The sequence below is a fragment of the Nannospalax galili genome, unplaced genomic scaffold, assembly GCF_000622305.1.
Source record: "Nannospalax galili isolate Female #2095 unplaced genomic scaffold, S.galili_v1.0 scaffold139, whole genome shotgun sequence".
NCBI classification, from domain to species: domain Eukaryota; kingdom Metazoa; phylum Chordata; class Mammalia; order Rodentia; family Spalacidae; genus Nannospalax; species Nannospalax galili.
The window spans coordinates 5,554,917-5,573,653 of NW_008345884.1; the positions used below are offsets into that span (position 1 = coordinate 5,554,917).

At 41.9% G+C, this 18,737-nt stretch overlaps 1 protein-coding gene across 1 annotated transcript; it reads left to right on the plus strand.

The window, feature by feature from the left end:
- Positions 1–2,358: 2,358 nt before the first annotated feature.
- On the plus strand, positions 2,359–15,243 carry Ptger4 (prostaglandin E receptor 4). Its single transcript, XM_008842094.3, has 3 exons — positions 2,359–2,902; positions 3,329–4,247; positions 13,474–15,243. Exons 2-3 carry the CDS (start codon positions 3,372–3,374, stop codon positions 14,062–14,064), a joined length of 1,467 nt encoding a protein of 488 aa, XP_008840316.1. The 5' UTR covers positions 2,359–2,902; positions 3,329–3,371; the 3' UTR covers positions 14,065–15,243.
- The last annotated feature ends 3,494 nt before the right edge of the window (positions 15,244–18,737 follow it).

Consider the following 18,737-nt stretch of genomic DNA (forward strand, 5'->3'; position numbering starts at 1 on the left):
AGGGTATAGATAAGCTTCATTGTATTTTATTTTAGCTTTGTAAAGTGGGTTCTTAATTCCCATTTTGTCAACAGTACACCTCAGGACACTTTACATACTTCTTGGTGGGTTATTGTTGGGGTTTTTGTTTTGTTTTGTTTTGTTTTGTTTTTGCTGCTATTTTGACTGTGGCTTTTTTTTTTTTTTTTTTTGACAGAGCCTCACTGCATAGCCCAGACTGGCCTGGCAATGTGTCTAGCTATCTTAGCCTCCTAAGTGGTAGGATTACAGGTCTACACCACCATGCCCACTTTAATATACTCTTCATCACAAAAAAAAAAAAATAGCATTTGTTTTAAATTACTTTTGTTCTCTGACAATTTCATACATGTATATAACTCATTCTGATTGCTCTCTTCCCACACCCTTGCTTATCTCCCATTTCTATCAGCACCCCCACCAGTTCCTTTCGCAGATTCATGACTTTTGGTTTGGTTTTGTGATCCATTTGGTTTAGCCAGGGCCATCTGTGGGACCACTGGATTGAAACTATCCACTGGAACCTGAACTATACCAGTCTTAACTGTTCCATGTCAGGAACTTCAAAAAGAAAGAAAGCTAAAATAAATAAATAAATAAATAAATAAATAAATAAATAATATTATCAGGTCAGTATGGCCAACTTCCTGCCTTCCCTCCCTGTATTTCCTGACAGCTAGTTGACATGAGTAATAGCAAGGCAATGTGTCTAGTAAGAACTCCGGGTGCAATACAGTTTCTTTTTTCCTGGGCTTGATTTGTATTCTGTGCTGACACTATCCTGGAGATTGCTACTTGAAGCACAGACAGCAGAAATGGTTGTACTGATAAGAGTGGACTGAATATCAGCTAACAAATGTGTTTCCCCTTCTGATATTACAGATGACACAGTATATACAACAGAATGATGCTGTGTTACTATGCCAGTATGGTGCCTTCTGCAAGTAATCACTTCATTGTACTTTTATAAGCCAAAGTTGGCCAAAATCTGAAATGCCCTCTTTGGTTCTTTTATTACTCACTTGTTCTTGAGACTAAATAACCAGATAAATTCTTAGTTTGTTTATTCACTCATGAATGAGAATTAAAGAAAGGCTGCCTACTTATCATATTCAGGGATCAAGTTACTTACGTGTTACATGCTAAGCATGTATGCATCAGAGTTTTTTCTAAAGAATTTGAATTGTGTGGAAGCCCATACAATCTCATTGTACAGATCTTAAAGGATTTGGTGAAGTTTTAATGACCCCATGGTGTTTTACAATCCTTTGTTTTGTTTTAATTCTGATTTGGGGGGGTAGAAAGAAGTTGATAAAATGGAAATAAAAGCTCTTCATCAGATAAGAAGCCAAACAAACTATAAACCAAAGAATAGGGAAGGACAAATAGACCTTGTCTCAGTGAACCACAAGGCGCCGCCAGGAAAATTCATTTATTTGTTTGAAACTCCCTTCTCACCCTCCAATTAGCCTTCACTGGGTAAAGGTGTCTAGCAGGAATATAACAGGCTCAAGGCCAAAGCTCAGTCTACATTTCCTGTAGATCCTCTGAGTTCCTTAGAGGGAGGGAAAGCTCTCTGCAGTTAGTCGTCTGCCTACCAAGTCTCCAGTGTACCTGCTGGCCACCTCTCTCCAAAACCCAAGACTCTGCCACCTAAGCCTAGGGAGCTAGGAGTTCTGTTTGCACTCTCACTAGCTCCCCCCACCTCTTAGGTGCCTATAGTGCACACCCCGGGCACTGCCAAGTAACTCCTTTTATGGTGAGAGGATAGATTCTTCGTCGTCTCCCCGCCCAAGCCTGGTACCTACCCACTCGTCAGCCCACATGTCTGCCCGGTGACCCACCCAGTGGAAGCTCCGGCGTACACACCCACCCACAACCGCACACCAATTTCTCCTTGCATCTCTGCCCCTCCCAGGTAGAGTCCTAAAGTAATGACCCGGTCATCCCAAGACCCACATGCTCGGTCCGCGGGTGGACGGTGCGAGAAATAGCCCACTGTAATCCGCAGAGGTCGGAGAGAGGAGACATTGCTCCCAGCATCGCCCCCACTGGAAGTCCAGTTCAGGAGTGACCAAGAGTGTGCCCGGATAAGCAGCGGAGCTTCCCGGGGCTCCGCCCAGGCGCTCTCGGTACATCCGAGGGCAGTGAAGCCACTGGAGGCGGGTGGCACCCGCGCAGGTCCCTCCGACTTCCACCCGCCCCCCACCCTTCCTCACCCCTCCTCCCGCAGTGTTAGCGGAAGACTCGCTCCGCCTCCTTCCAAGCCAGCCAATAGGTACCCGGGCCGCGCACTGTCTGTCTCCGCCCCCTCCAGAGAAACTTGAAGGTGGAGAAAAGTTTGTTCAGAGGCTGGAAGGGCGAGAGCTGAGCTCGAAATCCGGCCGCGGGAGAGGAAGATGAACAGCCCCAGGTCAGAGCCCCAGGCCCAGTGGACCCCCAGCCGCCCCCAGAGCACCAGGAGCGGCCGCAGTGGCAGCCGCCTACTCCGGTAGCCGTCTGTTCAGCCGGCGGCTGGGCAGGAGGGCAGCCGGAGCCGGGACCGACGCTCGGTTCTACCTGCGCGCCTACCGGCACACCTGGACGCTGGCCTCCCCGGGACCAGATCTGCGGGCTCTGCCAAATCGGGACTCGCCTTTGAAAGAAGGAAGAAAGAAATCAAACAAGAAACCCAAGACTAGCCTTCACTGACCCATCCTGTTAGCCTCTCTTGCGCTCCAAGAAAGCGGGACACTGACCCCAGCTGCAACCACCAAGTCTCGGGGGAGCAAAAGTTTGGCAAGGTCCGCACCAAGCGGGAAGAAGCCTAATGGCAGGTTAGAGACGGGTCCAGAACGCCTGAGGCCTGAGCCTTGGGGCTCACCCTGCTACGCACTCCCTACAGGTAAGATAGGGTGGGGGTCATTACATCAACTGCATGGTGGTTGGGCCCTCCATTGGGGAACCAAAGAAGACAGCGCACATTATAAATTGTCATCTATAACTTGGTTTTAGTGAGAATTTTATGGGCTCGGTCGGGAATATCTCAAGCGAGTCACTTTCCCCTTGAGATGGGTCTTGCTCATCTTCGCAATGGAGGGGGAGGCTGGCAGTTATCAGCTTATAAATATTAATGTCGGTAGAGTAGTGCTGTTGGCAGGACGTATCAGGAGCCTGGGGAAATGGTAGTTCGTGTGAGTGGCTACAGTTCAGAAAGTAAGATCCGGTTCCTCACCCTGTTCCCTCGACATACCGTTTCTTGGTCATGGGTCTTACAGCTTTCTAGTGGTACTGGTTCACCGCTCCTTTTCCTCTCTCCCACCATCCGCAGATCCAGCCTTGAACTCCGGAGCTGTACATTGCTGACTACCATCATGTCCATTCCCAGCGTCAACGCGTCTGTCTCCTCCTCTCCGGAGCGGCTCAACAGCCCAGTGACCATCCCTGCGGTCATGTTCATCTTCGGGGTAGTGGGCAATCTGGTGGCCATCGTAGTGCTGTGCAAGTCACGCAAGGAGCAGAAGGAGACCACCTTCTACACACTGGTATGTGGGCTGGCTGTCACCGACCTACTGGGCACGTTGCTGGTGAGTCCGGTGACCATCGCCACATACATGAAGGGCCAGTGGCCCGGGGACCAGGCTCTGTGTGACTACAGCACCTTCATTCTGCTCTTCTTTGGCCTCTCGGGCCTCAGCATCATCTGTGCCATGAGTATTGAGCGCTACCTGGCCATCAACCACGCCTACTTCTACAGCCACTACGTGGACAAGCGGCTGGCGGGCCTCACGCTCTTCGCGGTCTACGCATCTAACGTGCTCTTCTGCGCTCTGCCCAACATGGGCCTCGGCCGCTCGGAGCGGCAGTACCCCGGCACCTGGTGCTTCATCGACTGGACCACCAACGTGACTGCTTACGCTGCCTTCTCCTACATGTACGCTGGCTTCAGCTCCTTCCTCATTCTCGCCACCGTGCTCTGCAACGTGCTGGTGTGCGGCGCGCTGCTCCGCATGCACCGCCAGTTCATGCGCCGCACCTCGTTGGGTACCGAGCAGCACCACGCGGCTGCCGCGGCTGCTGTGGCCTCCACGTCCTGTCGGGGCCACGCGGCCGCCTCCCCAGCCCTGCCGCGCCTCAGCGACTTTCGCCGTCGCCGGAGCTTCCGCCGCATCGCGGGCGCGGAGATCCAGATGGTCATCTTACTCATCGCCACCTCGCTGGTGGTGCTCATCTGCTCCATCCCTCTCGTGGTGAGTGTCCCGGGCTGGGGCCAACAGGGTCTTTCTCCCGAATCCATCCCTCTCCTTCTGCTCCCTCCTAATTCCTTGATGGAGACTGATTCTCCTCCGGGTCCTGGCTGGGACCTGCCCAAAAGGCTTCTCAGAACAGATTCAGCTACTCTCTTAGTCCTGACCCTAAGGAGACTGAGCAGGTGGTTTTCCCCTAGGTTCCCCGAAACTCTGGGTTCTGCGCTCTCCTGGGACTACCTCTGAGCTCCCCTTTCTGCCCGGCATTTGATTGGAATCTTCCTAGAACACCAACACCTGACTGGGTCAGACTCTCAGGGGGAACTCACCATAGGGCTACTGGTCCCATCCTCCCACAGTGTGGGCTTCAGAGCCGGCAAACCAGGGGTGCTGAGCTCTGTAGAAACCTTTCCCTAGCAGAATGCCGGTTTGGGTGTTGATTTCTTTGGACTTCTCTTTTTCATATATTATGTAGCATTTTAGAGCTAGAATGTGAGATGATTTTTGGTTTCGCCTGACTTCTTCACTTAGGAAGACTAGAGAGTGACTTGCTTAGAATAAGCTTTGCAGAACTGACACTGTGAAGCAGGTTCCTGTCCTCCCCCCTCCCCCACCAAGTCTGAGAGGACATTTTAATGCTCAAGAATTATAACTGGCACAGAGTGAGGCCCAAATTCAGATGTCTTGTTCTTTCTGCAGACTAAGAAAGCAAGATTTGGGGTGGAGGGAATTATTACCGACATGCTGACCTACACGGTATTGAGTGGGAATTCTCAAGAACCAGAAATATGTACAACTTCTCCTCAATGGAGGAAAAACTGAGGTTTAGAGATAACTCTTATTTATGTCCAAGCCCTACCTTCCTATGGCCCTTAGGGCACAGACTCCTGTTGTATTACAGTCTGTTACCTAGACTTCTAATTTGGCCTTTGTAGAGTGTCTATTGGTGCTCTGATACACTATGTCTTTGGAGAAACATGCTCTTTAAATTTGTCTTTTAATAATGTTTAGAATATTATAAACAGAGGGGTTCAAATGGCCCCTAAGTTCCCTCATTTGCCCATTATTAACAGAGGATGCAGCAGAAACAGATGAGTGGCTGAACCTCTTCCTCTAGAATTTACCCTGAAAGCAACTAGTTCTGAGCTCTTCTAGGACTCAGAATATTTCACGCCTGGAAATTCTAAACTACTTACTCAAAAAGAAATTACTGCTCTATCTATCCATACTGGGAACAAGAGAAAATGAATGTAATGGGCTATTATTATTTTCTTTCTCTTATTAATACTGTCCAGGTATCTTTGATGTAAAAATAATTTATCTCGGATACAAAGTGACTGTAAATGGAAGAAACCTAGTGGTGGCTGAAAGCCAAGAAACAGTAGCTTCTTACCCATTTGTATAAGCAGAAGTAAATATGATTGGTCAGAAGAACCTTAAGTCATCTCAGGACCTCATGTAATTTAGAGTTAAGATGCCCTTGAGTCACATAAATATATTTTACTGTCTGTAGTGGCAACTAGGAATAAAGTGAAATTTGGAAAGCAAGGACTCTGTTCCTGCTGAGGCTTCTGGTTTCTGTGGTATGTTTTTCGGAACAGCAAATAGCAAAGTGAGTAGCTGTTATTTAAAGGACGTCCACTTTAAGGAACTGAGGGTTTGGAGCTAGGAGATTAGTTACCATGCACATACTTTCTGAATGTTTTGGTTGGGGGTGGTCATGTGATTCCCATGCAGCCACAAATAAAGTGTCTCTGTCATACAAACCTAATTCATCCTATGGGCAGAAGTGGGAGACCTGGCCCTCTGATTCAAGGTCATTTATGACAAAGCCTGAAATGATGTGAGGACCTAGGGGCAGTAAATTGTTGGAGCCGTATTTATGGCTGACATATTAATCACATTGTAGCTAATGAAAGCTATAGTCCAGTCTGAAGAAAGTCAGTAACAAGCAGTGTTAAGTAATTGCTATGTGAAAACTGAAACTGACTCAGCTAAGAGAGCATGTTGGTCAAGAGCCTGAACGCTTTTGTGAGAAATAGGGAATCAAATAAATAGAAGTGGCTTTAGTTTTCAGCATTTAGTCAGGGCTAATAAAGTCTACTTTCAGAACCAGTTTAAGTGAAAATTAGCAATAAGTAATGGGGATATTATAGAACTCATCTACAATCTAAAATTACTGAAAGAATCAAGAGAAACTTTCGCAGTTATAGTCTCTCTCTATAGAGTTTCTGAAAGCTCTTCAACATACAAGTAGTTGGCCCTATTTTCAGTTCACAGGGAACTGAGAAAGCATTTAGTTCAACTTTATCAAATAAAATTGATTACTAGTTCCACTGGAGGGAAATCAAGCCCTTTGAATCATTTTAATTGCTTTAGGCAGACTACCTGGCAGGGCAAATACGGCTTACTTGGCATTTCATTCTTCATTGCTGGACACAATGTAGAGAGATGACAGGGAGCCACAGTGTTTGTCCCTTTGGACCATTGAGAAGAAGAGGCTTTTATAGGGTGGTTGATAATAAATATAGCATGGTAAGTAAATTTTAATATGCTATGTAAAATGGATGTCTCAAATAGAGCTGAACTTGGAAAAGAAAACTGGGACAGGTTGGGAAATTTATGAATATAAGGAATGTGCTAAACCTGCAAAATTCTCTAATTGGGTCATAATCAATGAAGAGAGAAAAATGTTCAAGTATGCTCTATAGGGAATATCACAGCATTTGATAGCAAGGTGATTCTTATCAACTTGTCTATTCTGCTGTTTTTAAAATACAGAAGGAGCTTAAGAAATGAAAAAGTATGCTTATGATAAATATCTTGCATTCTTTAGAAATATGCAAGCAAAACAACCTCCTAAGGTCCTGCATTAGATGCTATAGCTAGATCAATTTCTGATGCCTAATTTCACAGTCACAATACTAATGTTAAGAATACAACTGTGATCAAATTTTCTATCTCAGGGCTAAACAGCTATAAGATTCAGAAAGGCATTTTCCTCCATGCAAGGCAAGCCAGGGTCATATTTATTGCTTTTTTTATTTGTTTCTTTCCTTTCTTCTTGCTCTGAACTAACAAGAGTGGAATGTCAAATTTGATTAATTTTCTGCCTTGGTTAGGTAAATTTTAAGTCCTTAGGAAAATAGCTTCCTGTGTTTATTTGGTCGCTTACTATAAACAAGTTGTCTCTATAAAGGCACCACCAACAGCAAAAAGTTGATAAAAGCAGATGAAAACTATAAACAGGAACACTTTTTATTGAAGGCCAAGTGGAAGTGGCTCCATTAAATGATGGAAATATAAACTACATCTATAGATAAAAGTAATACAATACATTTAGGTATTACTACAGCAGAATCACAGATTTGATTGCTTTTCTAATAAATGTGACTAAGTTTTAAAAAAACAGCAATTCCTAGAAGCAATGTTTGAGTCATAGCATGAAATGGTCGGCCTGGTGGAAGAACTTTGATAACTTCAAAATAGCACATAGAAGCAAGGTATTGCCAAATCCAGCCTCTCATCTGAATGCAAGTCATCTCATGTTTTCACCCCTGAACACCTTGGCCTCCCCAGCTACTGATGAAGAATTGCAGGATGAGGCCCACTCTAATGCTCTTTGTACCATCTTTGCTGATGGCTCAAGTCTTGGTTTTATTGAACATGTACTAACAAGGCCTTTTTCCCCTTAGATTGAATTTATTCTTGAAGTTTCCTAGTAGAATGTTGAAGCTGAGAACCAGAACAATAAATAAATAAATAAATCCATAATGTAGCTATTAACCAATAGAGATTGAGTACCTTGCATGTAGCAAGTGGCCAGTTAGTGATCCAGAAGGAATAAGAAATGTGGTCTCTCATACCACCACTCAGCTAAGAACATTTTCCATGATCTTTTTTTTAAAAAGTAGTAAGAACATCTAATAACAGCTGTGTCAATTTTGGACTCTTCACAAGGCAGCGAGATAACTGAGCACACATAGATAATTCCTTGCATGTGCTTGGAACAGAACAAGTAGTATGTATGCTCAAATCCAGTTACAGACCTTGTCATTTATTAGAAAGCATTTCAATTTTGACAGTTATTAATTTGCTCTAGTCAAGAGTTAACATTCTTTTTTTCAATTCATCATTCTCTTCAAACAGTAGGAAGTATAAGATTTTAATACTTTACCATTAGCCATACCCCAAAGCTACATTCTACCTGAAGTTGGTATAGTACACAGAGGCCAAGTTTCCATATATGGGCTAAAAGGAAAGTAATAAGAGACAATACAGATGTTAAGTCCTAGGCACTGTACTAAACACTTGAAGGACTTACACATAAATGGTAAGGTGCTCATCCAGAAAATGAAGAGGTTTAACAAAACTTGGGCAGTTACTACTACTACTACATAGATCCTCCTGGTAACTTTCCTGCCATCATACCTTCTAGTGACTTTATTGAATCCTGTCCAAGTTCTGTTCTAGTGCTCTTGAACCTAATGTCTAATCAGTCTTAAGGAGTTTAGAATCTTGTAATCTATGTGAACATTAGCAACAAGTCACATTCACAAAATTTGCAGTTACTCATCTTCAAGAGTAAAAGGAAGTTAGAAGTGCTGTTTGTGTTTAGTGAACTTTTTAGAATTTTTCTCCTCTCTGACTCAGAGGTTCTGTTTTATCAGTAGCACACGCTTCCAAAACTGAAAACTGCCTGAACTTGTTTATTTGTGTAACCATACAGGGCCTGCTGGGGAAGACGCAGAAGTGTTCCCACCTCCCTACATGACACCTAAGTACGGCCGTGGGTATTCCCATCTTACCCTCATTTCCCACCCTTCAGGAGGGGTTAGCAAGTAGCCTTTAAAGGGAAGCAGAAGTTGCTATATTTATTCAAATGCTATAAAACACCCGAATTTTTGTCTTTTTCCTTTCTCTATTTGAAATAAACCTCCAGTGAGAATATAATGCAAAGTAAAACTCATTCATATTGATTCTTTTCAAATAATTTGATCAACTTGAGAATTGTTTTGCCTGAATTTAGAATCTGGCAAATCCTACAGTGCTGGGGATTAAACCTTAGGCTTTGTGCTAGCTTGGCAAGTACTCTCACTGAACCAGAGCAGAATCTTGTTTCGTATTCATCTATATGATCCCCCTATGAACTGTCCTTTGCTGAAAGACACCAACAGACCCAGTTCAGTGGCCTGTGGTAACTGAAGCCCCTCGATACCCCCATGGAACTCCAAAATAAATTATTTTTTTGAGACAGAGTCTCGCTCTGTAGCCCTGGCTGGTTTGGAACTTGCTATGAAGACCAAGAAGGCCTGGAACTCACAGAGATCTACCTGTTCTGCTTCCCAAGTGCTAGGATTAAAGGCATGTGCCACCTCGCCCAGCCTCTAAAATAGAACTTTAAAAAAAACTTACAGCTTCTTTTCATGCTATCCTATAGTGGTAAAATTTACTTACTACTGTGAATCAACTAAAATAGAACTTTAAAAAAAAACTTACAGCTTCTTTTCATGCTATCCTATAGTGGTAAAATTTACTTACTACTGTGAATCAAGTGAAATACAAAGGCGATTTTTTTTTTCCTAGCTTCTTGCCACTTTTGATTATAAAAACCTATGGATTTTTTAAAGTACACAGGAATTTAAAAACAGGATTTTTTTTACAGGTCACAGGAATTTAAAAACAAAATGCTAGCTCCTCATGCATTCCTTTAAATAGCTACAAATTTCATTGTTTTAAACTGTTCAAAAATTTTCCTTTCAGTGGTAACCATGTTTCTTTTGAATTTGTGGTGGAGAACCAACCAGCAGCAAAACATGTTAATGTTAATGTTAAAAAAAAAATCTCTGAAATTCAAAGTTCAAATTTAACCAAGATTCCAGTCTGAAAGAATCTTGGAAATGGCTGTGCAAAATGCATCCTGGAGAGGGTCTTGGTACTGGAGACTTCTGACTAGAGCAACACTGCCCCCTAAAGGCTTGACTGTCAAGTTCACACAAACCCTGCCTCGGATAGGGCTGGCTTGCTTTAAGGTTTAAGTCCATCATTTCTTTTATCTTTAGAAACAATGTAAAGTGTGAGCAAAATAAAGACTTCATGTTTTTTACTGATAACCCTAATATTGAGAAATAAATCTTGGGGCTGGAGAGATGGCTCAGTGGTTAAGAGCACTTACTGCTCTTGCTGAGGACTCAGGTTCGATTCCTAGCACCCACCTGGTGGCTAACACCCATCCCTATCTCCAGTTCCAAGGAATCTGGCGCCCTCTTCTGACTTCCGCAGGCACTGCGTGATATGGGTACACTTACATACATGCAGGTAGTAACTCATACACATAAAATAAAATAATAAAACACTTTTTTTTTTTTTTGTCTTTTTGAGACAGGGTGTCCTTGTAGCCCCAGCTGTCCTGGAACTCACTATGTAGAACAGGCTGGCCTTGAACTCACAAAAACCCACCTGCTTCTGCCTCCCAAGTGCTGGGATTAAAGGTGTGCACCACCACGCCTGGCAATAAAATACTTTTTTGAAAAAAAGAGAAATAACTCAAACATAAGTCTATACTGGTAGAACAAAAGCAACAACATGAAATTCATCTGCACTTGGGGCCCAAACGGACTTTATTATGAATAGGATGGGATGGCTTGAAAAGCTTCTCAACACGTTCAGGTCTCTAGTTTATGCCTGTTAATTCCAGCACTTGGGAAGGTGAGGCAGGACAATGGCCAAGGGCTTGAGGCCAGCCTGGGTAAAGAATGAGACCCTGTCTCAAACAAACACTCACACCTTCCAGGTTCTAGTAATGAATACCTCATCTGAGAAAAGATGGAGGACCTTGCTCAGCTACCATACATCACTAAGGATCTCAGTAAAGAATCTGGAAGAAACCAACATGCTTTGTTTGTGTGCTTGTGAAACCTAGCTGTGTGCATACTTGACAAGAGCTGTGCTACTTGGCAACATCCTCAGCTCAGGTTTTTAGGAGTGTTTATGAAGATTTTGCTTAATTATGCTTTGTCTTGATATTATCACTTATCCCAGCAGAGTTTCTAAAAACATAAGACCTCATATGCTATTTATTTTTCTTCATTTTACTTAGCTGTCTTTGAAAGATGAAGGTGTTAATTTCACCTTAGTTAGGGCCATTTGACCATTTTACTCTATGACACTTATAAGTCCATAAAATAGCATTTTATCATGAGTTCACTGTTATCTAAGCAGAAATTTCATGTAAGTTGAATGTTGTAAATTAATGAAAATTACTTCTTTTGAAATTTTAAACCTTCTTTTATCCAAATTTCATTTTTTTTAAACTATACTTGCCCTTTCCTGGTGGTCCACATAGCTTGAGTTATTACTACACTGTGTGACAATACAGTGGAGGCCTCAAGTCTTGTTAGTTAGAAGTGTTCGATTTTAATTGATAAGGCTCCAGTATGCTTTTGTGATTTGTTCTTTCTTGTTTTTTGTTTGTTTGTTTGTTTTGTTTTGTTTTAATTCCTCTTCCTTGGCTATGAGATCCACTTCTTATTTCTTCTTTACCTAAAATAATTCTCACAAGCAAATATGATTATAAAGAACAAATCACAATGACCTCAAAGTCTCATTTTACATTGTTATAATTTTATCAAATTATCCTAGAGTAATTAAAAGCTAGATCTAGGAAAATTAACACTTTAAGAATAAATTTGAAGCCAGGTGTAGTGGCGCACACCTTTGATCCCAGCACTCAGGAGGCAGAGGCAGGTGGATCTCTTGTGAGTTCAAGGCCAGCCTGGTCTACATAGAGAGTTCCAGGACAGCTGGGGCTACAGGGAGACCCTGTCTCAAAAAGACCAAAAAAGAAAAGAAAAAAGAAAAGAAAAATTTGAGAGATTTGATGAACAAGTGCTTTTTCTCTTCTAAGGAATGATAGTCTTCTGTCTTCCCTTCAACTTACAGCATGTCTTGCCTTCTTCAATAAATCATTTGACTTTCCTAGAAACTACAGAGTATCTTTTCTTTCTTCCTTGACTTCGCACATGTAGTTCTCCCTCGTGAAACTGTACTCCTTCCTTGGAAACTTAATAAACTCCCACTCATCCAACAAAACACAGTGCTGCTTCTTGTCCAGAAAGGGTTTTCCTATGCCTGCCCTCCAGGAGTGGCTGTACCCTGTATGTTTCTTTCAATCACTGTGCAGTGATAGTGGATCTGCTTTTCTGTTCCCTGTAGTACATACACTATCCTCTGCCTCCAAGAGGTTTAGGGCATCTAATACAACTTTTTGTTCCCAGAAACTATCTTGATGCCTCAAACATAGTAAGTGCTAATTATTAAATGCTGAGATATATGAAAGAATATTTTTCAGTCAGTAAATGATTAGAACTTTATTCAACTGCGCAAATTAAGATTCCAAAATAACAAAGAGGTTGCTAGCATGTTCTTGTATTATCTCTATTTATATCACAACTGGCATATGGTGCTGACAGACATGGCTCTAGCCTTAAAAGCTTACGCTGCATCAAAATGAGTTGACACTCTGCCTGCCATATTTGTGCATTGGTCTAGGAGCACTTGACAACTGATTGGCTAAAAAGCTTTAGAAGCACAAAAGGGGGGTTGGTTCTAAATGGAGTTGTGAGATGGAGTCACTCAATGGCAGTTGAACCCTACCTTGAAGATGCACAAAACTAGAGCTGTGGAAAGTTTTAGAAGTTGGGCATTGCAATCAGACATACTTTAGAAATAATCTTCTAGGGCAATGTGGAGAATGGATTGGAGAGAAGAGGAGCTGCAGGTGAAATGCTATTTTGGTGGTTGCTATAATATAATCTCAGATGAGAAATGCTGTTGAGGAAAATGATTGGTGAAGAGTTTGGGTTCAAGGAATAGTACCACTAGATCATTATTATAGTGGGGATAAAAGCCAGAGAGAAAATAAAAACTGAGCTTGCCATTCTGGATGACAAGAGAGGCTGGTGCTAGTTCACAAGTACAAAGCATTTTTTTCTGTACTGCAAAACAAAGGCATAGGAACCTCAGCTTTCTGTAATGATTACATGGATGACTTATGAAATGATTATGGTTTAAAATACATAAACTGGCTTACTGTGTTCGGTGCTCTTCTTGCAAAGCACTTATTACCACATAAGCAGCTACCTGGCGATGCAACAGTAAACACAGCACTTAAGTGCTCTGCCAAACTGTTTAAGTATAAAATCTTACTGTGGGCTTCTCCTTTATGCAGGTGCGAGTGTTCATCAACCAGTTGTATCAGCCAAGTGTGGTGAAAGACATCAGCAGAAACCCAGATTTGCAGGCCATCCGAATTGCTTCCGTGAACCCCATCCTGGACCCTTGGATATACATCCTTCTGCGGAAGACGGTGCTCAGTAAAGCGATAGAGAAGATCAAGTGCCTCTTCTGCCGCATTGGCGGGTCCCGCAGAGACCGGTCCACACCACACTGCTCTGAGAGTAGGAGGACGTCATCTCCCATGTCCAACCACTCTCGCTCCTTCATCTCCCGGGAGCTGAAGGAGATCAGCAGCACGTCTCAGACCCTCCTCTATCTGCCAGACCTAAGTGAAAACAGCCTTGGAGGCAGGAATTTGCTTCCAGGTGTGCCTGGCACAGGACTGACCCAAGTAGATACCACCTCATTGAGAACTTTGCGAATATCAGAGACCTCGGACTCCTCCCAGGGCCAGGACTCAGAGAGTGTCCTGTTGGTGAATGAGGTTGGTGGGAGGTGCAGGGATGGGCCTGCCCCTAAGGGAAGCTCTCTGCAAGTCACATTCCCTAGTGAAACGCGGAACTTATCTGAAAAATGTATATAGTAAAGGGGAAAAATGAAGCACTGTTTTTGGAAAGTTATAAAATCCCGTGCAATAGACATGTACGTGTTTAGCTGTGCTCAGAAGGGCTGTCTTCATCCTACACTCGGCTCGTGAGTACTTTTCAAAGGATGGAGATGATTCTGGTGAGTCCGGAGGCCCAAAGCACATAGGCTGCCATTGTGCTGTGAGCCAGGGTTGTCATCACAACTCGATGGCTGAAGAGCCAACCTGTTTTCTACTGGATAGGAAGATGGCAGAAGTCATGCTATTTTCATAACACCAAGAGCTTTGTATTTGACACACACCAGACACCCAAATACTGGAAGGGCTCCATCCCATCCTCTGAGGACTACCTTACAGCTGATTTAAGTCTCACTAAAGCATGAAATGTGAATTTTTATTATTGTAAATATAATTTAAGGTATTTATTTTCTTCTCTGTGAGAAGGTGTATGTTTAATACAAGGTATAATGAAATTATGATAAGCCCTCTCCTGCCAGTAGTAACCAGCTGATATTGCAGATGTTAATATTTTTTCCATAAGCAAGGTCAGGCCAAGGAGTTTAAAATTCAAAAGGAAACTAATATCTATAAAATAGATGTAAATTTTAAAATAAAGTTTAGTATTATCAAAGGAAAAAATATCATTTAAGATGTGAAAATTATAGTCAAAAATATATTTTCCAAACTATCTATAATGAAAAATAACAGTGACATTACATTTATTTATCTAGAAAGCTGTGATTTCAAGAGTATTTAACAATCTGGTAAATACTTTCAACTTTTGTCCTAATTGGTATTTTTAAAAATGTAACATAATTTTTTAAAGTCTCTCATTACCCATAATTGAAGTGTGTAATATAGAAAGTCTAAGCAGCTAGTTTTCTCCTGAAAGTGTGCAGTTTTACCTCGATAGAGAATGTCCTAGAGTATCCTTTAAAGTGGAAGACAACTTGCACCAGAAAGACCTTTATTTGAGATCCTAAAGGCTCTCTGATGTGGTGTCAACTCTTTTCATGGGTGTCAAGAGAACTTGTGCATGTAAGAGTTATCTCTCATAGTTTTGTGTAACATCCAATAATTCTGTACACATATTTGAAGGTTTCTCAAAGAAATATTAAGCATGTTTTGTTGCTTAAAGTGTTCTTGTGAATTGCTTGGTTGTGACTAAGTTCTGAGCCTGATACTGAAATGGTTTTAAGGAGTAATTGTACCAACTGAAATTATTTTGGGATTTCAATAAAGAAATGCATTCAATCTGAGTTCCATAGCCTCAGTTTTAGAACACCTATATGGGTTTGTTTATTTGTTTTTTTGTCCCAGGGCTCGAGGACAACTTCATTAGAGTTTAATAGAAAAATTCCAGCACAGGCAAGCTGTAAATCTCAGCAGTTTCAAATAGGAGGAAGACAGAGAAAAAGTCTTACTGTTTGAGTTAAGCCACATGGAGGTCAGCCCCATGGAGGACTAGCAGCCACATGGCAGGGAAGGAGTTTTAGAGAAAAGTAAGGAAGCCCAAGTATCAGAGAAAGCATAAAGGGCTCTGGCTAACATCTGAAAGAGGGAAAAGGGGGGACAGACCCAACAGAACCTCATGCAGCCCTGGAGTGACTGCACAGAGGGCAAAGATTCTGGGAGAGAAAAGTACATCCTCTCCAGGCAGAGACATGCCTCCCTTTAAGAGTTAATCAGGGGCTGGAGAGATGGATCAGAGGTTAAGAGTAGCAGCTGCTCTTGCAGAGGACCTGGGCTCAGTTCCAAGCACCAACATAGCAGCTAACAACTAACCAGGACCCGTTGCCTTCTTCTGACTTTCACGGGCATTGCACAACACGAGTGCACTTATACATACAGGCAACACACTCAAACACATAAAAATAATATTTTTTTAAAAAATAATTAATCCAGTTGGGGGGGTCAATCACCTGGCCAAGGTACCACCCCTTAGCAAGGTGGATCCACCTTAAGCTATGCTAAAGAGATAAGAGGAATAATTATCCTGTTAAGAGATAAACTGGTTTTTTTTGTTTTACAATAATTTGTTTATTATTAGTTTCAAGAACAGTACAAAGCCTTGAATCTACTTACAGAACTAGAAACCATGGTTTAAAAAAAAAAAGAACAGAATAATGATTCAGTGGTAGACATACTCAAAAGTATCAGTGTCACTAGTTTGTATAGCTAGTGGGAGAGGCAATGTTATGCTTAACTAGCTACATGAACAGTATGCAAATAATTATAACCAACTATTAGCATAAACTTTGCTTCCTATCTGCATTTTCTCTATATCAGTACTTCTGAGACTTTAGGCTGCAAACATCATAATTCTTTTTCTTCTCTTCCTCCCTTCCCTTCCCCTACCTTTATTGTATTTTACTTTTATTTTTGAGACAGGATCTTACTATATAGCCCAGGTTGGCCTCTAACTTCCTAATCTCCAGGCTCAACCTCTGGACAAATGCTGAGATTACACACCGAGCCATACCATCTCTGATTCAGTTAAGTCTGGGGTGTCTACATTTCTGAAGAGTTCCTGGATACTGCTTCTGCTGCCAGCTTTAGGGAACAATTCAAGTAGCAATAATCTCTAGACTTGAGGTCATGACTTTATTATTTGCAAGGTTTTTTTATTTTGTTGTTGCTGTTGCTGTTGTCAGGTATTTTTTGGTCTTTTGGAAACCCGGTCTCCCTGTAGCCCCAGCTGTCCTGGAACTTGCTATGTAGACCAGGCTGACTGTGAACTCACAAGGATCCGCCTGCCTCTGCCTCCCAAGTGCTGGGATTAAAGGCATGTGCCATCACACAGGGCCAAAGATGTTATTTATTTTTACTTTATGTGTATGAATGTTTTGCTTGCATCTATGTAAGTGTACCACTTGCAATGCAATGCCCCTGGAGGCCAGAAGAGGGCACTGAACTCCTGAAATGAAGTTATAGACAATTGTTAGCCGCCTTTATAGACAATTGTTAGCCGCCATTTAGGTGCTGGGAATCAAACCTTGGCAAGAGCAGCCAGAGCTATTAGCCACTGAGCCATCTCATCTCTTCAGCTCTATCTGCAAGGCTTTAAAGATTTTTTTAAATTTTTTTTCTTCTTTAGACACGGTCTCCCTGTAGCCCCAGCTGGCTTGGAACTTACTATATAGACTAGACTAGCCTTGAAATCACAGAGATCCACCCACCTCTGCATCCTGAATGCTGGGATTAAAGTCATGCTTTTTAAAAAATATCTTTATTGTTTTATTTTATGTGTATGTGTGTGACCCTGAGTGTATGTATGTACATACATCATGTTCATGCAAGTGCCCCCAGAGGCCAGAACAGGTATTGGATCCCCTGGAACTGGAGTCACAGATGGTTGAGAAGTATGATATAGGTGCTAGGAACCAAATCCAGTGTGGGAGACACTTCCTCCAGAAGACCTGAGCCATCTCGCCAGTCCCAGATACTTTTAGCTGATGTCAGGAAAACAATGAGTCTTAACTAAGATAAGGAAGGCTCAGGAAAGGAGCATACAACTTAAACTTCTAAAATGTTCTCTGCCTCCATCCTAAAAAATCTCTAAGAAAGGATGGCTTCAGAAAATGTTACTGAGGTCAAGGATTTTGTCTTGCCTCCATAGACATGGGCAACAGAGACAATTCATCCCTATTATATCCCTATATAAATAAATGCATATACATACCCATGTTCCAGAGGAAAACAAAAGCCTCATTCATAACTTAGTACTATTAATACTCAAGATATAATTGCATTAATATACATTTCAGGTTCACTATCCAGAACACTGATTTGGCCTTCATCTTTTTTACTGAAATACTTACATACCATGACTTTTTTTTTTCTTTAAAGTATATATGCTTTGAAATGTTTTAGTATGTTCAACTAAAAAGCTATCACTGATGCTATATCTAATTCCAGAACATTTTCATATTTCTAAAAAGAAACTGCATGCCATTTGCAGTCAATCCCCATTGCCCTGACTCCCAGGGCCTGACAACTAATATGTGTCAAAAGGCTTCTCAGCGTGAACATTTTATACAAGTGAAATAATGTATATATGGCTTTTCATGCTTGCCTTTTCTAAGAATAACATTTTCAGAGTTCACTGATGTTGCAACGTGAATCAGTACTTCATTCCTGTTTATGTCTGAGTAATATCCGTGACATCAACATACTTTTTAAAAATCCATACACCAGTTCATGCACATTGAACTGCTCTTAATTTTCTGGCCATTGTGAATAACACTGCTACAAATATTTCTTGTGTAAATGTTTTTAATTCTTTTGGGCATAAAACTGGTGGTGAAACTGGTGGGACATATAGTAATACTAAGGTCAATATTTTGAGGCAATGGTGGACTGTTTTCCACATGACTGTACTATTTTACATCCCCACCAGTGGTGTTTCAATTAACAACCTTGGCAACATTTATTATTCTATTTTCTTCATTTTAGCCATCCAATGGGTGGGCTTTCCATAGTATGTCCCTAATGACTAATGATATTGAAAATCTATACATACGGTCATTGGCTAGTTGTCCATTCAAGAATTTTGTCCATTTTTAATGTGTTATATTTTTAATCAGCTAAGGCAGCCACAATAATGTACCATAGACTGGGTGGCTTAACCAACAGAAATTTATTTTCTCACACTTCTACTTGCTTGAAGT